We start from the raw sequence: 21,678 nt of genomic DNA, 5'->3' as shown, positions 1-21,678 counted from the left end.
GATATCTCTGCCATGTTCGGTGTGTCAACATAACACAACTCCAGGTTTTTCCACTACTTTGTTAAAATAGCACCAGAGCCTCTTACACACACACACACAACACAGAGAGAGACTGTGAGACAACCGTTCAAACACAGAAACTTGAGCATACAGAGAGAAAATAGCCCCTCTCCTGTCTGCCCAGCCGAGTGACTGAAGGGTGACTGAAGGGGGCAGGATAGCAGAGGGCTGGCCACATATGGAGTATTTTTGGTGGGGAGGGAGGGGGTGCCTGTATATGGAGTTGTAGGTGGTGGGAGCTAGAAATTAGGGAGGGAGGGTGTCTCATTTCATAGACTTGGTTGGACCCTGAATCACTCAAACACTGAACCACAGTCCACTGACAGACAGACAGCGGACAGAGGAAAGAGGAAGAGAGAGTAACCTGTGAGCGAAAATCAACAAAGCGAAAGAAAGCCAAGAGAGAAACGAGGAAAGATAAGGAAGAAGAGTGAGTGGAGAGAGAGGTAAAGCATATTGACTGAATTTTTCATCAAATTATTTGCATGTCTAATTTGAGTCATGATTTATCCAACTTGATTAGACAGCCTAATCATAAAGCATTTATATATAATATGTAATATGCTGAAGTTGAACTGCTGCACTCTTGAATTTCACCAGAACTGTACAATTTAACCATCGCCAGTAACACAAAATACAAAGTGTGCAGACACCCAAATAAGTCCCTTTTCAAGCACTTAATCACCTAAAAAAAAGTGGATGTAAACACATTCATTTTAGCCTCAACTAGGCACTATGTAGAATCTGAATGTAGCATTTTTTTTCTCACGAACACTCTCAGCTCAAACACATTTAATGCGAGGCCAAATTGATATTAGGATGCATACAAGTGACTACTTGGGAGGGGTAACTCATTCCAGCTCTAACCTCAACATCTATAAATAATCTCTGGAGATACACAAAGGAATTCTGACACTGGGGAGGTGGGAGTCAGGCACATGATGGCATTGTGTACCGCACAGAGATGTGTTTTGTCACGGTGTCACCTACTCGGATACCTCGGCCATGTTCCAATATCATTCCCGCCGACTTTTATTCCATCTCTGCCATTTTTCAGACGTTCATGCCCCATTTTAATTTCTTTCCTCCTTTTGCCTTAGCGTTATAAACTGTTCTCGGTTCCTAACCAAAACGTCTGGGGGCGGCAGGTAGCCTAGTGGTTTGAGCAGTGCGTCAGTAACTGAAAAGTTGCTAACAGAGGGAAGATAGGTAGCCTAGTGGTTAGAGCTTTCGGCCAGTAACCAAAAGGTTTTTAGATCCAATCCCCGAACAAGGCAATTAAGCCACTGTTCCCCTGTAAGGCCGTCATTGTAAATAAGAATTTGTTCTTAACTGACTTGCCTAGTTAAATTTAAAAAATAAACCATTGGATATTTTTCATAGGATTTGGTAGTAAATCTTTCCTTCATATTATGATCCTCCTTGTCTTCCAATTCTGACTCTCCTCATCTTCAAGACACATTTTCAGTGATGTTTTGGCACAGTCCCAGAGCAAGCCCTAGCCTTTTGGAGGCCCTATGCTTTAGAGTTAATTTCCTGCAATTCTATACATTTTTCCATGGAACATAGAGAAGATTTTGCCGTTTTAAAGCACTTTTGCTGCTTTTCTAAACATTTTCCCATTGTGTGGAGAGAATTCTACTCATTGTGCCATGGGGCAGAGAAAATTATTTGCAGTTTAACAGCTAATTGACTGCAATTCTACACATTTTGCCATGGGGCATAGAGAACATTTAGCAATTTTAAAGAAAATGTTCTGAAATTTGACACATTTTGCCCCGACTTATGCTATGTTAATATGATATCTGAGTAAGAGTGACAAACAAAATCAATGGGGACCCCCTGGAGGTCAGGGGCCCTGGGCACGTGACATGTAAAAATCTTCCCAATCGTTCTGATTGTGTTGTGATTGTGACCACATGTTGTAAAAATGCTCACAGTGTGAAAAACGTCTCTGTGTGGATGGCTGAGCTCACACCCTCCCTCATCATTGTTTTAGCTAGCTAGCTATTATAATTAGCTGTTAGTTGGTCGAGATGGCTTGTTTTCAGAGGTGTGCGGTTTTAGATTGTCTGTATAGCTAAAAAAAACTAATATAAAAGCTCGGTTTTAGCCAAAGTATAAACAACTGTTTCACATCTCCACTAGTTACTTTTGATAACAAACATATTGAGCTAGCAATCTGCCAGTCCGTATATCACATGATAGGCTGCACTAGCTAGCTAGCACAACTCGTTTGCTCTACAACTAGCTAGCTTATAAATGTACCCACAGCCTCTCACATTACCAAAAGCCTACAGCACCGTGGTAGCCTCTGCTGAAGCAAACCTTGAGTGGAAAGTAAATGGCAGCACTGCAAATAAATGCAATGCAAATTTGTGGTAAAGCCAAATCAACTACCAAAGATGTATATAACTAACCCATGGTACTGCAATTTCTCCAAAAGCATATGTTTTTGCTGTCATTTGTCACTTGGGTGAGCTCTACTGTCATAATGTGGAACTGAAGTTTGTCGCCAGAATATTGCCAAGGAGAAAGCAAGTCCTTGATGTCCTGTATGGCCATATGCTTAATCAGTAGGTTGATAACAGAAAATGACAGTGAAATATTTGAGCGAACAGATTTTATTTCCTTGTATAAAGGGAAGAGACATTACAGGCTATCCAAAAGAGAACTCATCGTCCCTCCTGGCAGATAACAGACCAAAATAATTAGCTGTATAACCTGTATAAACAAGTCAGGTCTCAGTGATATGCTATCATATAGCAGATGTTTGACACTTTAGAAAACAAATACAATGAGTAGATATGCCCCCCCCACCCCACACCAAATTGAGATGCTGACCTACAAAAATTAAGTAATACATTTCTGTATACTTCCAACCATTTAGGGTAATAGAATTAACCAAGGTTCAGCACTGTCGCTGTTTTTACACAGGAAGCCCAATTCTGAACTATTGCCATAAACAATAATTGGTCAAAAGACCAATTTAGTAGGAAAATAATTAGAAATGGGCTGCCTGTGTAAAAGCAGCTAATGTGGGTTCCTCAACCCTCCCTGAAAAAGGTGCTGAAATGTAGGTTATTTCCATTCAATCAGGGGTGTCAAACTCATTCCATGGAGGGCCTAGTGCACGTGGCAAACTCATTCAATGGAGGGCCTAGTGCACGTGGCAAACTCATTCCATGGAGGGCCTAGTGCACGTGGCAAACTCATTCCATGGAGGGCCTAGAGCACGTGGCAAACTCATTCCATGGAGGCCCTGGAGCACGTGGTAAACTCATTCCATGGAGGGCCTAGAGCAGGTGGCAAACTCATTCCACGGAAGGCCGAGTGTCTGTGGGGTTTCGCTCCTTCCTTGTACTTATTATACCTGGTTGTCTACGTCTTAATTGAAAGGAAAAAACTTAAACCCGCAGACACTAGGCCAGGGGTTAGGCTAAACACGCAGACACTAGGCCAGGGGTTAGGCTGAAAACACGCAGACACCGTGGAATGAGTTTGATACATGAAATGGTTAGAGTATACACTGCGTGTCTGACTTTTTATTACTATGTAAGTAAACAAACCCGTAGGCTACTTTGAGCCAAGCGCTAACAAAGTAACAAGAAGCAGATCCCTAAGCAGTAAGGTGAAAATAATCCTATGTGCAACTATAACACATTGGCGAGACTTACGTGACGTGATGAGCGAGACATACTGTAAGAATGGTGTGCTGGTGCTTTAATATGATGATGGCATTGCATACATACAAAATAAAAAGCATACATGTCAATGGGGATGTGCATCTTTCCCTTTCAAGACAATTTGATATCAAGATACCTGGACTTCAATACGATAGAGGAACAATACGTTTTAGGTTGAACCTACCTAACCACACTAATGATGATTACAGTTGAACACGATGTACAGTACATCGGACAAGGCAGAGAATGTTGGCCAGCTCCGGTATGGCCCGCTTAGCCTCTCACATGAACATGCAGATGCAACCAAATAGTGAAATAACATTTTAAAAAGTTATGGGGAGGCAATATGTGTAAGAATAACTAAGTACAGCCTTGCCAAACTAAACCCCTCATGCTTCTGCATAATCCACACTGTGACCTGTAACATAAGAATGCACACACAGATGGTGCATTGACTGAAAAAATGTACACTTATAAAACACAAAAACATCCAATACCACATTTCACTTACCTCTCAGAACACAACTTCTGAGATGAAGTAGAAGTCCTTACCCAGCAGTGTGATGACCCTGAATATAGTGCATTCAGAAAGTAATCAGACCCCTTGACTCTTTCCACATTTCCTATTACCACATTTGATTACGTTACAGCCGTGTTCTAAAATTGATTAAATAGTTTTTTAGTTTTTTTTAAACCCGTAAATATCACATTTACATAAGTATTCAGATCCTTTACTCAGTACTTTGTTGAAGGACCTTTGGCAGTGATTACAACCTCAAGTCTTCCTGGGTATGACGCTACAAGCTTGGCACACCTGTATTTGGGGAGTTTCTCCCCTTCTTCTCTGCAGATCCTCTCAAGCTCTGTCTGGTTGGATGGGGAGCATCACTGCACAGCTATTTTCAGGTCTCTCCAGAGATGTTCGATCAGGTTCAAGTCCAGGCTCTGGCTGGGCCACTCAAGGACATTCAGAGACTTGTCCCAAAGCCGCCACTCTATTTTCTTAGCTATGAGCTTAAGGTCGTTGTCCTGTTGGAAGGTGAACCTTCGCCCTAGTCTGAGGTGCTGAGCGCACTGGAGCAGGTTTTCATCAAGGATCTCTGTACTTTTCATGTTCATCTCTCCCTCGAGACTGACTAGTCTCCCAGTCCCTGCCGCTGAAAAACATCCCAACAGCATGATGCTGCCACCACCATGCTTCACCGTAAGGATGGTAACAGGTTTCCTCCAGACTTGACGCTTGGCATTCAGGCCAAAGAGTTCCATCTTGGTTTCATCAGACCAGAGAATCTTGTTTCTCATGATCTGAGACTCCTTTAGGTACCTTTTGGCAAACTCCAAGCTGGCTGTCATGTACCTTTTACTGAGGAGTGGAATCTGTCTGGCCACTCTACCACAAAGGCCTGATTTGTAAGGACAGACGCTGGGAGACGAGAAGCAAGAAGCGCTGTTGCGCGTAACAATGGTGACAGGTGTGCCCTCGAGCGCCAGAGAGGGGGAGCGGGAGCAGACATGACATGATTGGTGGAATGCTGCAGAGATGATTGTCCTTCTGGAAGGTTCTTTCTTCTCCACAGAGGAACTCTGTCAGAGTGACCATCGTGTTCTTGGTCACCTCCCTGACCAAGGCCCTTCTCCCCAGATTGCACAGTTTGGCCAGGCGGCCAGCTCTAGGAAGACTTTTGGTGGTTCCAAACTTCTTCCAATAAAGAATGATGGAGGCCACTGTGTTCTTGGGGACCTTCAATGCTGCAGACATTTTTTGGTACCCTTCCCAGATCTGTGCCTCGACACAATCCTGTCTTGGAGCTCTATGGACAATTCCATTACATTCGACTTCATGGCCTTGTTTATGCTCTGACATGCACTGTTAGTTGTGGGACCTTATATAGACAGGTGTGTCCCTGTCCAAATCATGTTCAATCAATTGACTTTACCACAAGCAGACTCCAAACAAGTTGTAGAAACATCTCAAGGATGATCAATTGAAACAGGATGCACCTAAACTCAATTTCAAGTCTCATTCAAGGGTTTTTCTTTATTTTTTAAAACTATTTTCTACATTGTACAATAATAGTAAACACATCAAAACTATGAAATAACACGTAAGGAATCATGTATTAACCAAAAAAGTGTTAAACAAATAAAAATATTTTTGAACCCACCTACTCATTAAAGGATTTTTCTTTATTTTTACGATTTTCTACATTGTAGAATAATAGTGACGACATGAAAACTCTGAAATAACACATATGGAATCATAAGGTAACCAAAAAAGTGTCAGAAGATTTTAGATTCTTCAAAGTAGTCACCCTTTGCCTTGACAACAGCTTTGCACATCCTTGGCATTCTCTCAACCAGCTTCATGAGGTAGTCACCTGGAATGAATTTCAATTAACAAGTGTTCCTTGTTAAAAGTTCATTTGTGGCATTTTGTTCCTTCTTAATGTGTTTAAGCCAATCAGTTGTGTTGTGACAAGGTAGAGGTGGTATACAGAAGATACCCCTATTTTGTAAAAGACCAAGTCCATATTACGGCAAGAACAGCTCAAATAAACAAAGAGAAACGACAGTCCATCATTACATTAAAACAGTATCCCCAAAAAAATCTTCAAGTGCAGTCGCAAAAATCATCAAGCGCTACGATGAAACTGGCTCTCATGAAGACCGCCACAGGAAAGGAAGACCTAGGGTTACCTCTGTTGCAGAGGATAAGTTCATTAGAGTTAACTGCACCTATGATTGCAACCCAAATAAATGCTTCACAGAGTTCAAGTAACAGACACATCTCAACATTAACTGTTCAGAGGAGACTGCGTGAATCATCTGACCTCAACCCAATTGAAATGTTTGGGATGAGTTAGACCGCAGAGTGAAGGAAAAGCAGCAGACCAGTGCCCAGCATATGTGGGAACTCCTTCAAGACTGTTGGAAAAGTACTCCAGGTGAAACTGATTGAGAGAATACCAAGGGTGTGCAAAGCTGTTGTCAAGGCAAAGGGTGACTACTTTGAAGAATCTAAAATCTTCTGACACTTTTTTGGTTACCTTATGATTCCATATGTGTTATTTCAGAGTTTTCATGTCGTCACTATTATTCTACAATGTAGAAAATCGTAAAAATAAAGAAAAATCCTTTAATGAGTAGGTGGGTTCAAACTTTTGACTGGTATGTAAATAAGTGTCGCGCTGGTATAAATGATTCAGGAGACAGTACATACAAGTACTAATCAGTGGGAATAGGCGACAGGTGTGCGTGATGAAAGTTCTGGAGGGATTCGTGACAGTAAGGTCTTTCTGTTTTCGCTTTGTCATTATGGGGTATTGTGTGTAGATTGATGAGGATTTTTATTTATTTAATCAATTTTAGAATAAGGCTGTTACGTAACTAAATGTGGGAAAAATACTTTCAATTGAAAAAGTAGAGCCAAGTCTTTGCAATCTCAAAAAATCTCCTCACATCAAACCTCAGCACTTTGACGCACAAGTCCGGATTGGCAGATTAAGCAAATTTTTACATGACCCCTAGTGTGCCGGTCAGTAATTCAACCATGATTACTACAAGTTCAGATAGCTGGCAAGACTAATTTACCAATCTAAACAATTGTAGCTGACATGGGCCAATTGAGTAACTGTCAGTTGCTGACATAACAAGAGAAAAACTGCTGATGCACAACCAAATTTAGAAATCGCACCTTGTGTGTTCAACTATTCTAACTCTCAACAGTAAGTTGAGACCCTGCCTGATTTCTTTTGGTCGGGCCCCAAGCTATTGCTTAGTAGCTAGGGCCGGCTCTGCACACTCCAATACACATTTGAGAAGTAGCCGACACCCCATCTTCCCAACAATAAACTCTGCCTCAGACCTCAACTACCTCGTAGAATTTTTCTCTGAACTTTGTGTTTTAAAATAGCCCCGGTCAGTCCAGTGAACGATGCCTGTGACTGAGCTGTGTTCCCCCCACATGGAGATGGGGACAGGATAGCAGCTGTTGCTGGTGTCATATGAAAGAGAGCTGACACAGTTAGAGTTAGTTACAGGCCAAAGGGAGGGTGTGAGGAGCCACCTAGGAGGATGTCGCAACCATAGAATCAGGAATTAGAACTGTCAGACCCCCCCCCCCCCCCCCCCCCACAAGAAATGAAACAGCAGTCACCAGCGATGTACTATACCACTAGTAAAATACTTTACAAAATCGAGTAGATGGCCAGAGGCGAAAGGCCACCTCTTACGTAAGATTTGTTCTGGGTACCAAAATTATAGCCTACCGTTACTGACCTATAGCTGGTCCAGAGATGAGAGCTATTGGAATGATTGGAGAAAGAGATCCCTGAGAGTCTGACCTAAATTGTTCATCTGCCAGGCATTGAGAAAAGTGCAAGTGAAGATAAGCATCCACCTTGAAACGTCAACAACGCAAGTTTAGGCTGCTTAAGAAAGTACCTGATATCTCTGAGATCCCTTTCTTAGATCGTCTCTCCTGGTGTGCAAGAATCTGACCATCAAAGGAAGCCATTTACAAAGGCCTTAGAATATTCAACAAAATTCTACCAGTGTAGCTAACAATGTGATGGGATGGAATCAAATGAAAATAACCTTCACATGGCACATAACCCTCACAAATATCTGGAACCAAGGTTGGTGGGAGTCACAGCTGCTGTGTCATCCTCCACACTGGGCGCCCCATGGCAAAGACACAACAGTATCACAAAATCAGACGTCATCAAGGGAACCAGCAATAGCACCACATCTATTTATTAAATGAAATGCCTAAGCCTGTCACTTAAAACTGGTACTTAATATATCATAGCACATTGAGGAGATGTACACCATTTTGATAGATCAAGGATGATCGGTGACCCATATATCCACTGTTTCTAGCGGGTGATCTTTAAACAACAGTCTGGACATAAATAGCGTTGGCTGAGAGTTCAATTCCGGCAGGATCCCCATGTATGTGTTTTCATTAGGCACGTGGTGGAAAGCACCTGCACTCTGACATACTGTTATACGCTCTAGCCATGGAAATATATTCTGTTTTACTGAGAACATCAGCAGCATGGAGTGAAACATCTGATTTTGGTTTTTGAGAGAGAGTAAAAAATGTCCTTTCACACAAACATGTACGAATAGAAAGAGAAATTCAACATGTACGAGGTATTTGAGGTAGATATGTACACGAAGGCAGGGTAAGGCATGTGACTAGGCATCAGGATAGATAATGAGTTCTTTTTTAAATAACAGAGTAGCAGGAGCATTTCCAAGTGTTGGTCCTTTAATGTTGATGATAATGATCCGTACCTTTTTGTAATCAAAGGGCGAGTCATGATTACGTTGTTCCCCCGTATGACCCTTTTTAATTGCCTGTGATCCTTTTTGTATTGCCTCTGAATACAAAAGTGATTGTATTTGTCCCTGCCTGTCCTGTTGTCAGAGCGAATGGGGTGAATTGCTCGAGTGTCAATGATAACTGGGCCTGGACTGTATCCTGTAACAGGGAGGCAAGGCCACCATAGTGATCAGAGTTTTATGTTGATGAAGGCCACAGCCACAGCTTGTCCTTCTGTGTTTGTTTACAAAGTGATAAGTGCTAAATTAAGGTTATTTTGGTGTAGTGAGTCAAATCACTGGGAGGGTATGATGAGGAACCAGAGAGGGGGTATACTGGGTAATAATCCAAGCAACAGGGACGCAGTCATGCTTGCTTTGCCCTTAGTGTGTTTTTAGGTGACATGAGCGCATATCTTGTGTGTCTGTGACTGAATGTGCCATAATCTCCACCCAGCACAGCCAGAAGAGGACTGGCCACCCCTCAGAGCCTGGTTCCTCTCTAGGTTTCTTCCTATGTTCCTACCTTTCTAGGGAGTTTTTTCCTAGCCATCATGCTTCTATATCTGCATTGCTTGCTATTTGGGGTTTTAGGCTGGGTTTCTGTATAAGTACTTTGTGACATCGGCTGATGTAAAAATAGCTACATTTGATTTGGATGTTTTGAGCTAGCGAGATGTGTGTATTTTTCCAGGTATGTGTTGCTTAATTTGCTGTGATGAAATTAAGTTTTTTTTTAAATTGTAAGAAACATGTATACACAGCATGTATAAACAACTTTTATACAGAATTTCAAATTCAAAACTACTAAAACAGTCAGAGGAAACTAAGGGAATGTAAATTGAGTCATATTTTTCAAATGTGCTTAGTAGTACAACAATCTACGGTTCTAAGGGTAGTTGGCTAATTTAAGCAGAGCCTTACATAGTGTGGCTAAACTTACCTCAGGAAAACTCCCCTCGTATTTCTTAACTTCTTCTATAGGGTCATTTAAAACATGAATTAGATTCCCATTTGTTCTGCTGCTGAAATACACTGGGAGTCGGTGTGTGAGTATGAATACAAGCACATCGGGCTGCTATAAACCATGAACCTGACACTGGATTCCTGGAAGCCGGAAGCCCCCCCCCCCCCCCCCCCCCGCACCCGCACCTGTCAGTCACATCCCCCTCTTTTTTAAGGAGTATACATATTGTGTTGCCATGGTATTTTTCTCTGATGTGATACTCCGTGCTTTTTCTCTTTTCTTTCAGATCCTGTGTGCTGTCTCACTGAAACAAACCAACCCACCTACACACCGTGTCTGTCAATCTGTCCTCTTCGAACCCCTTCTGTCAGCAGTAGGAATACATAGTTAACCCTCCAGCCAGTCTAATCTGTCTGACTGTTCTTCAGTGTTTCGGTGGTTGTGTTCATCAGTAAAGAAAGTCCACCTTATCACAGTCGGTAAAGAGTCCGTTTTGTCAGTTTGTTGATTAGTTGGTCCATCAGCAAGTGAGTAAGAGTCCTCATCCCTCAGTGCTTCAGTCAGCGCTCAAGAACCAAAACCTTTAAAACCATACTGTCAAAGGAACCGTCGCCATGGCCCCCAAGAAGAAGGCCAATCGCACAAAGAAGATTACCCCGGAGCCAGTCGTCTCCCAGGTAACCACTGTCACCACACAGATGGCAGGAGGAGTGGTGGTGGTGGAAGGTGTGAAGAAGATCGAGGAGATGGCCGCACTGGACATCGTACAGCTTAACCATTTCAACCTCCCCCTGCCCCCTCCCGTCATCAAGCCCGGAGAGAAGGGCCTGGGCCTGGGCTGTGAAGTGACCCGCCCCCTCCACGGAAACGCCCTGCTGGAGGAGGTGAGCCGCATGCGCCAGGAGCGCTTCCTCACCGACCTGGAGCTGGCCTGTAAGACCAAGGCCTTTGACGTGCACAAGCTGGTCATTTCCTCCGTCAGCCGGTACTTCCGGGAGATCCTGGCCAAGGACCCCGGAATGAAGCGTCTAGAGTTACCTTCACTCTCCCCCCTCGGTAGGTTTCAAACTAACCCGCCTAACATATAGCTGCTATCTATTAGAGGTGTCTATTATCTATTAGAGGCAGCAGCAAGAGTCTTGTTTGGGAACTTAAGGACTGTGTTCAGTCCAAATATTTCTCAAAGTCCGCATCAATAGACAAAAACACATGGATAAAGTGATGATGTTTTCCACTTATTCCCAGGCCTGGCCAACGTGATCACCTTCGCCTACCTGGGCCGCGTCCACATGTCCCTGTACACCATCGGCTGCACTGTGTCCGCCGCTGCCACCCTACAGATCCCCCAGTTGCTCCAGATGTGCATGGACTTCCTGCTGGCCGAGATGAACGTGCAGACGTGCGTGTACGTGTGGAACATCGCCGCCGCCTACGGTCTGTTTCCCGTGCGCGACGCGGCCCGCCGCTTTGTGCTGGAGAACTTTGTCGCGTTCACCGAGACGCCCCTGTTCAACCAGCTGACCCTGGAACAGATCGCAGCCTTCCTCCAGGAAGACAGCCTGCTGCTGCCTTCTGAAGTCACCGCCTTCCAGGTCAGCTCCGCTCACCACACTTTAACCCTACTTTTTCTGCCTGTAATAACTGACCTAGGATCAGGTCTCCTCGTTCCCTACCCCCAAATGCAGCCATTTTGAGCTCAACCTAAATCCAGCCTCAGACCAGCTGTTAAGGACATGATATAGCCACATGACCTTAGTACACACACTTGCCAGACTGTGACATCCTACTATGAATAGAAATACTCAGTCAGTACAACTCACTGTATGTATAGTTATTAATACACAATATCAGTAGGGATGAGAGACATAGCAAGGAGGCAGAGAGGGAGCGGTATTTATAAAACAAACAGAATTCTAAGTATAGAACTGGTTTCATTCGACCACAGTTGGCCATGAAATGGCTGGACTTCGACCCCAAGCGTCAGGTGCACGCCGCCGAACTGCTGTCCCACGTGCGCTTCGAGACCATCCCTGCCAGCGAGCTGGTCAGCGAGATCCAGCCTGTGGCGAGAATGATGATGGACCCTCACTGCCACCGCTTGCTGGTGGACGCCATGAACTACCACCTGCTGCCCTACCAGCAGAACACGCTGCAGTCTCGCCGCACGCAGGTGCGTGGCGGACAGGCCACCCTTCTGACTGTTGGGGGGCGTCCCTCCGTCACCGAGCGGGCACTGAGTAGAGTGGTGAGTGTGGGGGGATCTGATGGTGGGCTAAACATTAGGCAGAGGTCAGACGCATGATGAAGAAGTAAACCAACATTTTAGAATACTTCTGCACCACCAATCACCATGATTCAACAGTATTATCCGTGATTCAACAGTATTATCCGTGATTCAACAGTATCATCCGTGATTCAACAGTATCATCCGTGATTCAACCGTATTATCCGTGATTCAACAGTATCATCCGTGATTCAACAGTATCATCCGTGATTCAACAGTATTATCCGTGATTCAACAGTATCATCCGTGATTCAACAGTATTATCCGTGATTCAACAGTATTATCCGTGATTCAACAGTATTATCCGTGATTCAACAGTATTATCCGTGATTCAACAGTATTATCTGTGATTCAACAGTATTATCCGTGATTCAACAGTATTATCCGTGATTCAACAGTATTATCCGTGATTCAACAGTATTATCCGTGATTCAACAGTATTATCCGTGATTCAACAGTATTATCTGTGATTCAACAGTATCATCCGTGATTCAACAGTATTATCCGTGATTCAACAGTATCATCCGTGATTCAACAGTATCATCCGTGATTCAACAGTATTATCCGTGATTCAACAGTATTATCCGTGATTCAACAGTATTATCCGTGATTCAACAGTATTATCCGTGATTCAACAGTATTATCCGTGATTCAACAGTATTATCCGTGATTCAACAGTATTATCCGTGATTCAACAGTATTATCTGTGATTCAACAGTATTATCTGTGATTCAACAGTATTATCCGTGATTCAACAGTATTATCCGTGATTCAACAGTATTATCCGTGATTCAACAGTATTATCCGTGATTCAACAGTATTATCCGTGATTCAACCGTATTATCCAAAATGAGAAGTGCTACGTTGTTGACGTTGGTTCCCTTCCAGGTGCTGTGGAGAGACCCACGTGAGGGTGTGGCCACCTGGCGCCACCTGTCCCAGCTGCCCGCTAAGAGCTTCAACCAGTGTGTGGCTGTGATGGACGGCTTCCTGTACGTGGCCGGAGGAGAGGACCAGAACGATGCACGCAACCAGGCCAAGCACGCTGTCAGCACCCTCAGCAGGTACACCGTAAATGTATCATACTGTAAATATAATGAGCCAGTGTTATGTGGCATACCTGACTGTTCCTTGATTATGGGTAGATTTAATTTCACTTTAGACAAATCACTGTCCATCTCTTGCTCCTCAGGTACGACCCTCGCTTCAACACCTGGCTGCATCTGGCTAGCATGCGCCAGCGCCGTACCCACTTCAGCCTGGTGGCCACTGGCGGGCGCCTGTATGCCATTGGCGGCCGCAACGTGGAGGGCCTGCTGGCCACCACCGAGAGCTACCTGCCCTCCTCCAACACCTGGCAGCTCAAGACACCCATGGAGGTGCCACGTTGCTGCCACGCCAGTGCCGTGCTGCCCTCCGGAGACATCCTGGTGACCGGCGGCTACATCAACTGTGCCTACTCGCGCTCCGTGGCCTGCTACAACGTTGAGACGGACACCTGGAGTGAGAAGGCTAGCCTGGCGAGCCCCCGAGGATGGCACTGCTCCTCCACCCTGGGAGGGAAGGTGTACGTGGTGGGTGGTAGCCAGCTGGGCCCCAGCGGAGACCGTGTGGACGTCCTGTCTATGGAGGTGTTCTCCCCAGAGAACGGTGAGTGGAGCCGGGCCTCCCCCCTGCCCCTGGGCGTGAGCACGGCAGGCCTGTCGGCCCTCGGGGAACAGCTGTACCTGATGGGTGGCTGGAACGAGGCCGAGAAGCGCTACAAGGCGGCCGTGCAGAAGTACACCCCGGCAACAGACAGCTGGTCCATGGGGGAGGATCTGCCCGAGGCCACTGTGGGTGTATCCTGCTGCGCCCTGACCCTCCCACCCCGCCACACCCCCCGCAGGCAACAGCACCACAACACTCCAGCAACCAAGGAGGAGCAGCCACAGAGAAAGAGCCATGTAGTCCCACAGCCCATCACTGCCTGAGAGATTTAGAAGAAGAGAGGTGAAGAGAGCGAAGGGAGGTTGATAGAAGGGAGGAGGGACAGAGAGCAAGAAGTTGAGGAGAGGTAGGAACAGAGAGCTGTCGATAGAGAAGCAGAGCCGTAGAACAGGAAAGATGGAAGGGATAACTATTCACTTATTCTAAAATTGATTACATGTTTGTTATCATCAATCTACACGCACTGCCCCATAATGACAAAGCAAAAATAGGATTTTAGACATTTTTGCTAATTTATAAAAAATGTAATCTGAAATAGCAGATTTACATAAGTATTCAGACCCTTTACTCAGTACTTTGTTGAAGCACCTTTGGCAGCGATTACAGCCTCGAGTCTTCTTGGGTATGACGCAACAAGCTTGGCACACATGTATTTGGGGAGTTTCTCCCCTTCTTCTTTGCAGATCCTCTCAAGCTCTGTCTGGTTGGATGGGGAGCGTTGCTGCACAGCTATTTTCAGGTCTCGATCGGGCTCTGGCTGGGCCACTCAAGGACATTCAGAGACCTGTCCCAAAGCCACTCCTCTATTTTCTTAGCTGTGAGCTTAAGGTCGTTGTCCTGTTGGAAGGTGAACCTTCGTCCCAGTCTGAGGTGCTAAGCGCTCTGGAGCAGGTTTTCATCAAGTATCTCTGTACTTTGCTCCGTTCATCTCTCCCTCGATCCTGACTAGTCTCCCAGTCCCTGCCGCTGAAAAACATCCCAACAGCATGATGCTGCCATCACCATGCTTCACCGTAAGGATGGTAACAGGTTTCCTCCAGACTTGACGCTTGGCATTCAGGCCAAAGAGTTCAATCTTGGTTTCATCAGACCAGAGAATCTTGTTTCTCATGATCTGAGACTCCTTTAGGTACCCTTTGGCAAACTCCAAGCTGGCTGTCATGTACCTTTTACTGAGGAGTGGAATCTGTCTGGCCACTCTACCACGAAGGCCTGATTTGTGAGGACAGACGCTGGGAGACGAGAAGCAAGAAGCGCTGTTGCGCGTAACAATGGTGACAGGTGTGCCCTCGAGCGCCAGAGAGAGGGGAGCGGGAGCAGACATGACATGATTGGTGGAATGCTGCAGAGATGATTGTCCTTCTGGAAGGTTCTTTCTTCTCCACAGATGAACTCTGGAACTCTGTCAGAGTGACCATCGTGTTCTTGGTCACCTCCCTGACCAAGGCCCTTCTCCCCAGATTGCACAGTTTGGCCAGGCAGCCAGCTCTAGGAAGAGTCTTGGTGGTGCCAAACTTCTTCCAATAAAGAATGATGGAGGCCACTGTGTTCTTGGGGACCTTCAATGCTGCAGACATTTTTTGGTACCCTTCCCCAGACCTGTGCCTCGACACAATCCTGTCTTGGAGCTCTATGGACAATTCCTTCGACTTCATGGCCTTGTTTATGCTCTGACATGCACTGTTAGTTGTGGGACCTGCTATAGACAGGTGTGTCCCTTTCCAAATCATGTCCAATCAATTTAATTTTACGACAAGCAGACTCCAATCAAGTTGTAGAAACATCTCAAGGATGATCAATGGAAACAGGATCCACCTGAGCTCCTGAGTCTCATAGGAAAGGGTATGAATGCTTATGTAAATAAGGTATCTGTTTTAATACATTTGCTTAAATTTCTAAAAACCTGTTTTCACTTTTTAATTATGGGTTATTGTGTGTAGATTGCTGAGGATTTTTTATTTAATCTATTTTAGAAAATGGGGGGGGGGTCTGAATACTTTCCGAAGGCATCAACCTATGGTTGATGAATGTGAAAATGACGATCCATTTGCGGTATGTATGAAATATGTATTGCAGTTAGCAAGGTGGAACTGTGATATGATTACGCAAATGTGTTTGTATGTGCATGCAAATGTACATACCAGAGTGAATGTGTGTTTGGGTGTTAGAAATGGAGATAAGCTTTTGACAAATATTGCAATATAATTTTCAGCAAAATTCTACCCAGTAAAATTTGTCTTAAGCAGTTTAGCTCAAAAGTAAAGTTAAATTAACAGTATTTAATCTTGTTAAGTGCAATGTAATACAAGAGTTGCAATGACTGCTGGAGACAACTTTATAGGTCAAAGTAACTTTACAATGTCATCCACTGACTAAAACAGGTAGAGAATGTATGAGCAAGACCATGGCCTGGCAAACTAGTATGATACATTTACGGCCCAGATTCATAGATCTCAGAATTCCCACCTACCAAAGACATCCAACATAAACAAATAAAGCAGACCTTTTTGGTAATATTCGGCAGACTTCAGTAGTCCGATTTGGAAATTAAATGGGTTTCTCTTTAGAGATTTGTTTTGGGTCATGTTTTGTAGTTAGGCCCTGGATTTCAGCTCCTGCTCACGTTTTGTAGTTAGGCCCTGGATTTCAGCTCCTGCTCACGTTTTGTAGTTAGGCCCTGGATTTCAGCTCCTGCTCACGTGTTTGATCAGCGTCCTCAGCCATTTCCATCCAGGTGATACAATGACAAGCTACCAGGGTATGGAATCAGTGAAACTCCTAAAGATAGGCAGACCTAGGGGTTAAGGCTGAGGACTCAACCATTACAATTTGATGTTAATGAGGCTAATTTGAATGGAGATATCCCTGTATTTTGATTTGAGGTGAGCAGAGGCTGGCACAGGGGGTTGTCTGGTGCCAGAGGCTCTAACCTTGGGGTTTCACTGAATAAAGCCAATTGGATCTAAATGGTGTTTGTCTCTTTATTTAACGTCAACCCTCACAGGTAATGTATACACAAGCTGCCACACCAGGATATAACCACGTTTGTCCATTTTGTCATATTTAGCAAGACAACAGTTGTGAAAACCAGTGTTTGCAAATGCTGGTCCTGGGGATGTTAAAGTGCGCATATTTTAGTTTTTGCCCTAGCAATAACGCCAACCTTTGACACGGGCAAAAACAATGTGCACACCCCTTGGGTCCCCAGGACCAGCATTGGGGAAACAGCTATTTTTACTCCAAATGGCATTCTGAAGTGATGAGACTGAGGGGGTTGAACTAGACAACCTCCAACTAGTATCTACTTCTGACACTCAATATACCAACATTCGTCATAAATTAATAATGCCATCATTAGGCAGATGACTGACCCATGAACTGCATGCATACAAATCTAATTTGTCACATGCGCCAAATGCTTAATTACAAGCCATTAACCAATGTAATTAAAAATGTTAATTACTCAAATGAAAGTAGCAAGGCTATATACATGGGGTACTGGTAGAGTCAATGTGCAGGGGCACATTAGTCAAGGTAATGTGTACATGTAGGTGGAGGTAAAGTGACCTTAGGACCTTATTAACTTGCCTCTTGTACTGCTGGCTGTGCAGTAGCAGAGAACCATCTGACTAGGGTTGCTAGTGACAATCAGGCCTTTCTGGCACCACCTGATAGAGATGATGGAGCTTAGCCCCAGGGATGTACTGGGCCCTGCACACTAGTGACTTGCGGTCAGAGGCTGAAATGTTGCCATACCAGGCAATGATGCAACCAGTCAGGATGCCCTCCATGGTGCAGCTGTAGAACTTCAACCAACCTTAAATATTGGCGACCTTATCTTTGCTACAGCTCATATTCTATTACATACAAATTAAAAGTTAGATTTCCCATCCTGTACTCGAACTGGGCAAATATTGTTGCATGTATAGCTTATTTTACAATGGAAGCTTCCAAGGCAAAAACAGCGATACAGACCCCTACTGCCTGCTCTCAACCACATCACTGTTGCATATTAATATTTACCCTTTAAAACAGCAAGCGCCGTTCTTCCAATTTAATACACATTACTGTAACCCCATTAACATACATTTCCATTAATGAACGATTAAACTAAATCTGGATTCACTTAACTATAAAGCCAGCATAGGATACATAACACATTACTGAATAATCACAGAACAAAGTTATTTTTTTAATTTTATTGTTATGAACAAGGCCAATGGTGATCCTTTACTTCCCGGGGAGGATGATCCCATCATACTGAAAAGAAGAGAACAATTAGCTTACAATGCTCAGAAAAGAAGTCTACTCAAATCAGGAGAAATGGCAGACTTGTCAAAAATCCAGACCAAATACAAAATGTTCAATGAAGTACATATTCTTGAACCAATAGCCTTGCAACAAAAATGTTGAAGGGTCAACTGACAGTTCTCTTCCAATAGCATTAGAGCAGGTATTGGCAATCTTAAAGGCAAATAGGCAGTGTGAATGCAGTTTTCATTCCTGCCAAATGGCAACACCTGCCTCAAAGCTTGTTTGACAGGCTATGCAGTTTTAGCTCACCATTTATTGATTGCTAAAATTCTAATAGTTCACCTATGTCAGTTAATGTGACAAAACAAGCAAGTATAGCATAAAGAATCATTGTACCATCTAAATGGCTGTGAAATATTTATGACACCAAAAATAATTATATTTTCAGCTGGTGTACAAAATGTAAATTATGCATAAACTTAACAGGAAGCATAGAAATATTGTAAATAGAACACATCTACCACTTCAGACTTTCAATGAGAATGACAGATTTAAACATATTTCTGTGAATTGTCAGGTTGCCAAAGTGCAGCTTTAAAAGACACGAGCATTACTGCTCCTAGGAATAGGGGACTGAATCTTACTGGTAAACAACGGGTTTCAGACACCTGTCACGTTCATCTTTCTGATGTACATCGAATAAAAATCAACACCAGCCATTTGCAGGTACCATTGACCACCCTTAGAGAAACCAAACAAAATCAGTCAGATCATAGCTCAAACAGCCTCACCTTCTGCTGGAACCAGCGCATGGCCTCCTCTTTGCGGATACGGTGCCTGAAACCGATGCGACCGGTTTTCTGCTTCTTGTCAGCGATGCTGAAGCCAGGTCTGCCAAGGACCTGACAGAACAAAAGGAGAGAAAGAGGGTGGTTGAGAGTAGAAGGCATGCAAAAAACTATTGTATACCAACAGCCATGTTTATTTATTTTACCTTTACTAGGCAAGTCAGTTAAGAACAAATTATTATTTTCAATGACGGCCTAGGAACAGTGGGTTAACTGCCTGTTCAGGGGCAGAACAACAGATTTTGTACCTTGTCAGCTCGGTGGTTTGAACTTGCAACCTTCCGGTTACTAGTCCAACGCGCTAACCACTAGGCTACCCTGCCGCCCCATGTAAAGACAAGTTATTTAAAAAGCATTTGAAGCCACTCACGACATAGAAGTCCAGTCCATAGATACCGATGCTGGGGTCGTACTTGATTCCCAGATCAATGTGTTCCTGGATGCCAAAGCCGAAGTTCCCAGTGTCGGAGAAGTTGTTCTTCCTCAACTCGTACTCACGCACCTTTGGAAGGATGCGTTACACCAATTAGGAAGGGCAACATATAGCAACTTCAAGCAATCTGACTAAATACATTCCTAACCATGTGGACAAAGTTCACACCCTAGATAAAACACTATTGGTTGAAGTTGAACATGAGTGATACAATGCAAAACATTAGTCATTTAGCAGACACTTCTCCAGAGCAAATTGGGTTTAAGGGTCTTGTTCAAGGGCACATTGACAAACCTCTCCTAGTCGGCTCTGGGATTCAAACCAGCTACCTTATGTTTACTGGCACAACGCCCTTAGCCGCTGGGCTACCTGAGGCCCTAAAAGTATGCATAATTCAATAATGCATGGAACAGCAGCCAATGTTATGAAGGTTACCACACTACACTAAGCCCCAACCAAAGGTGTCAGAAACATTCCCTTGACAAATGAATGGTGATTAAGACATGTGCAAGGTCATCAAAACATCCATAAAAATGTAATGCAGTGTTTCTAATAAATAAGTAATATTGAAAGCACACCTTGAGTCCCTTCTCCAGGATCTCCTCAGCCTTAGCTCCACGTACGGTACAGTGGACAGCAATCTTTTCATTTCTGCGGATGCCGAAGGATCGCACAGTGTAGCGGGCTGAGGGGGACAGGTGAAAGAAATTGTAATCATAACACATTTCACTGACAAACAGAACGTGTCAGTCTGTTACCTAACAGTCAAACACACTGCCACTGATTAAAAGCACAGAATCAAGACAGTTTACCTACCCTTGGAGAAGACAGGCGTCTGTCCTGTCAGCTGCTCAAGCACCTTAGCAGCACGGGTCAGTCGGTCACCACTCTCCCCAACACAGATGTTCATACAGAGCTTGCGGATGCGAAGCTCACGCATGGGGTTCTCCTTTTTCTCGCCCTGTTCCTGTTGAAATATACAGATATGATATCATATATCATGAGGCTGGAAGGTTGACATTTACACACTGTAGCCAATAATGAAACTTCTGTTTGGATACATTAGCTGCCTGTTATGTAGGCTGGTTAAGTTAGCAACATGTTGCTAGTTCGGCTGCTAGCTAACTACTGTTACGTTAGCTAGCTAATAAATCCTGATCAATAGACAACAGTCCATCTTTAAGCTATTCCCAAAAAAAGCCATACGTGTTCACACCGATTTAAATCCATTCAAAAACGTGATTCAATGTGTTATTTACCATCCCAAGTGAACCACTAAAACCTGCCACACGGACATGCCCGTGCACATCCCCGACTGCTAATAGACAGCTATTAAAATGTTGCGGAATCAAAGTTCACAACTTCTTACAGAATATTTACAATATTTTCGCAAGGTTCGTATACGGACGTTCCAGTTACTTATTTAGCGGTAACTAACAAAGCACTGAGAAACGTATTCGGGGAGAGACCTCAACTACAACAACTATGTCGCTAGCCCTTACTGATGCTTCAATTAAATCAGTGGTCCATAACATCTTGGCCGTAATACAACTTCATTCCAATGCTGCACATGACTCTACTCACATCTGGCTATAAAAACACTGAGATTTTGGCCATATCACGCTGATGATTGTGGATTTAAACTGTAAACCGAGAAATCTCGCCATTTTATGTGTAAACGCTGTACTTACCGCCATGTTTAATCACTAGAAGAGGACGAGACGTTTCCGGCGCAGCATATTTATAGGGAAGTGTTCGAATAAATGGGCCCTACGTAACATACTGAATTTGAAGGACGGTTCCATAAGCCCCCAAAGTCAATAATAAAGTACAGTAAAACTGTATCTATCAGTATTAAATTAGGCTTATATAATAATATTTAGATTCAAGAATTCACACACACACACACACACACACACACACACACACACACACACACACACACACACACACACACACACACACACACACACACACACACACACACTATAATAAATCATATAGGATCATACATGATGGACAAGTATTTCATTGATAAATAATATGTTTTATTTAAAAGTTTGTCATGAAGTACATTGGGGTAGTGGACAGAAGTAGTAAACAATACA

At 43.9% G+C, this 21,678-nt stretch overlaps 2 protein-coding genes across 2 annotated transcripts; one reads left to right on the top strand and one right to left on the bottom strand.

The window, feature by feature from the left end:
* Nucleotides 1–344: 344 nt before the first annotated feature.
* On the top strand, nt 345–14,597 carry LOC110496145 (kelch-like protein 31). Its single transcript, XM_021571870.2, has 6 exons — nt 345–506; nt 10,328–11,097; nt 11,287–11,633; nt 11,987–12,286; nt 13,214–13,389; nt 13,518–14,597. The coding sequence occupies exons 2-6, from the start codon at nt 10,656–10,658 to the stop codon at nt 14,296–14,298; spliced, it is 2,046 nt and encodes a 681-aa protein (XP_021427545.1). The 5' UTR covers nt 345–506; nt 10,328–10,655; the 3' UTR covers nt 14,299–14,597.
* A 3,644-nt stretch (nt 14,598–18,241) lies between these two features.
* Nucleotides 18,242–21,275, bottom strand: rl11 (60S ribosomal protein L11). Its single transcript, NM_001165165.2, is given in 6 exon segments — nt 18,242–18,295; nt 19,081–19,191; nt 19,508–19,639; nt 20,149–20,255; nt 20,387–20,537; nt 21,262–21,275. Coding segments are annotated over 6 exon segments (537 nt in total). The 5' UTR covers nt 21,268–21,275; the 3' UTR covers nt 18,242–18,265.
* Nucleotides 21,276–21,678: the final 403 nt, after the last annotated feature.

This window comes from Oncorhynchus mykiss, chromosome 18 (assembly GCF_013265735.2).
Source record: "Oncorhynchus mykiss isolate Arlee chromosome 18, USDA_OmykA_1.1, whole genome shotgun sequence".
Lineage (NCBI taxonomy): Eukaryota > Metazoa > Chordata > Actinopteri > Salmoniformes > Salmonidae > Oncorhynchus > Oncorhynchus mykiss.
The sequence above is the reverse complement of the archived record's forward strand: the minus strand, read 5'-3'. Positions and strand labels throughout refer to the sequence as shown.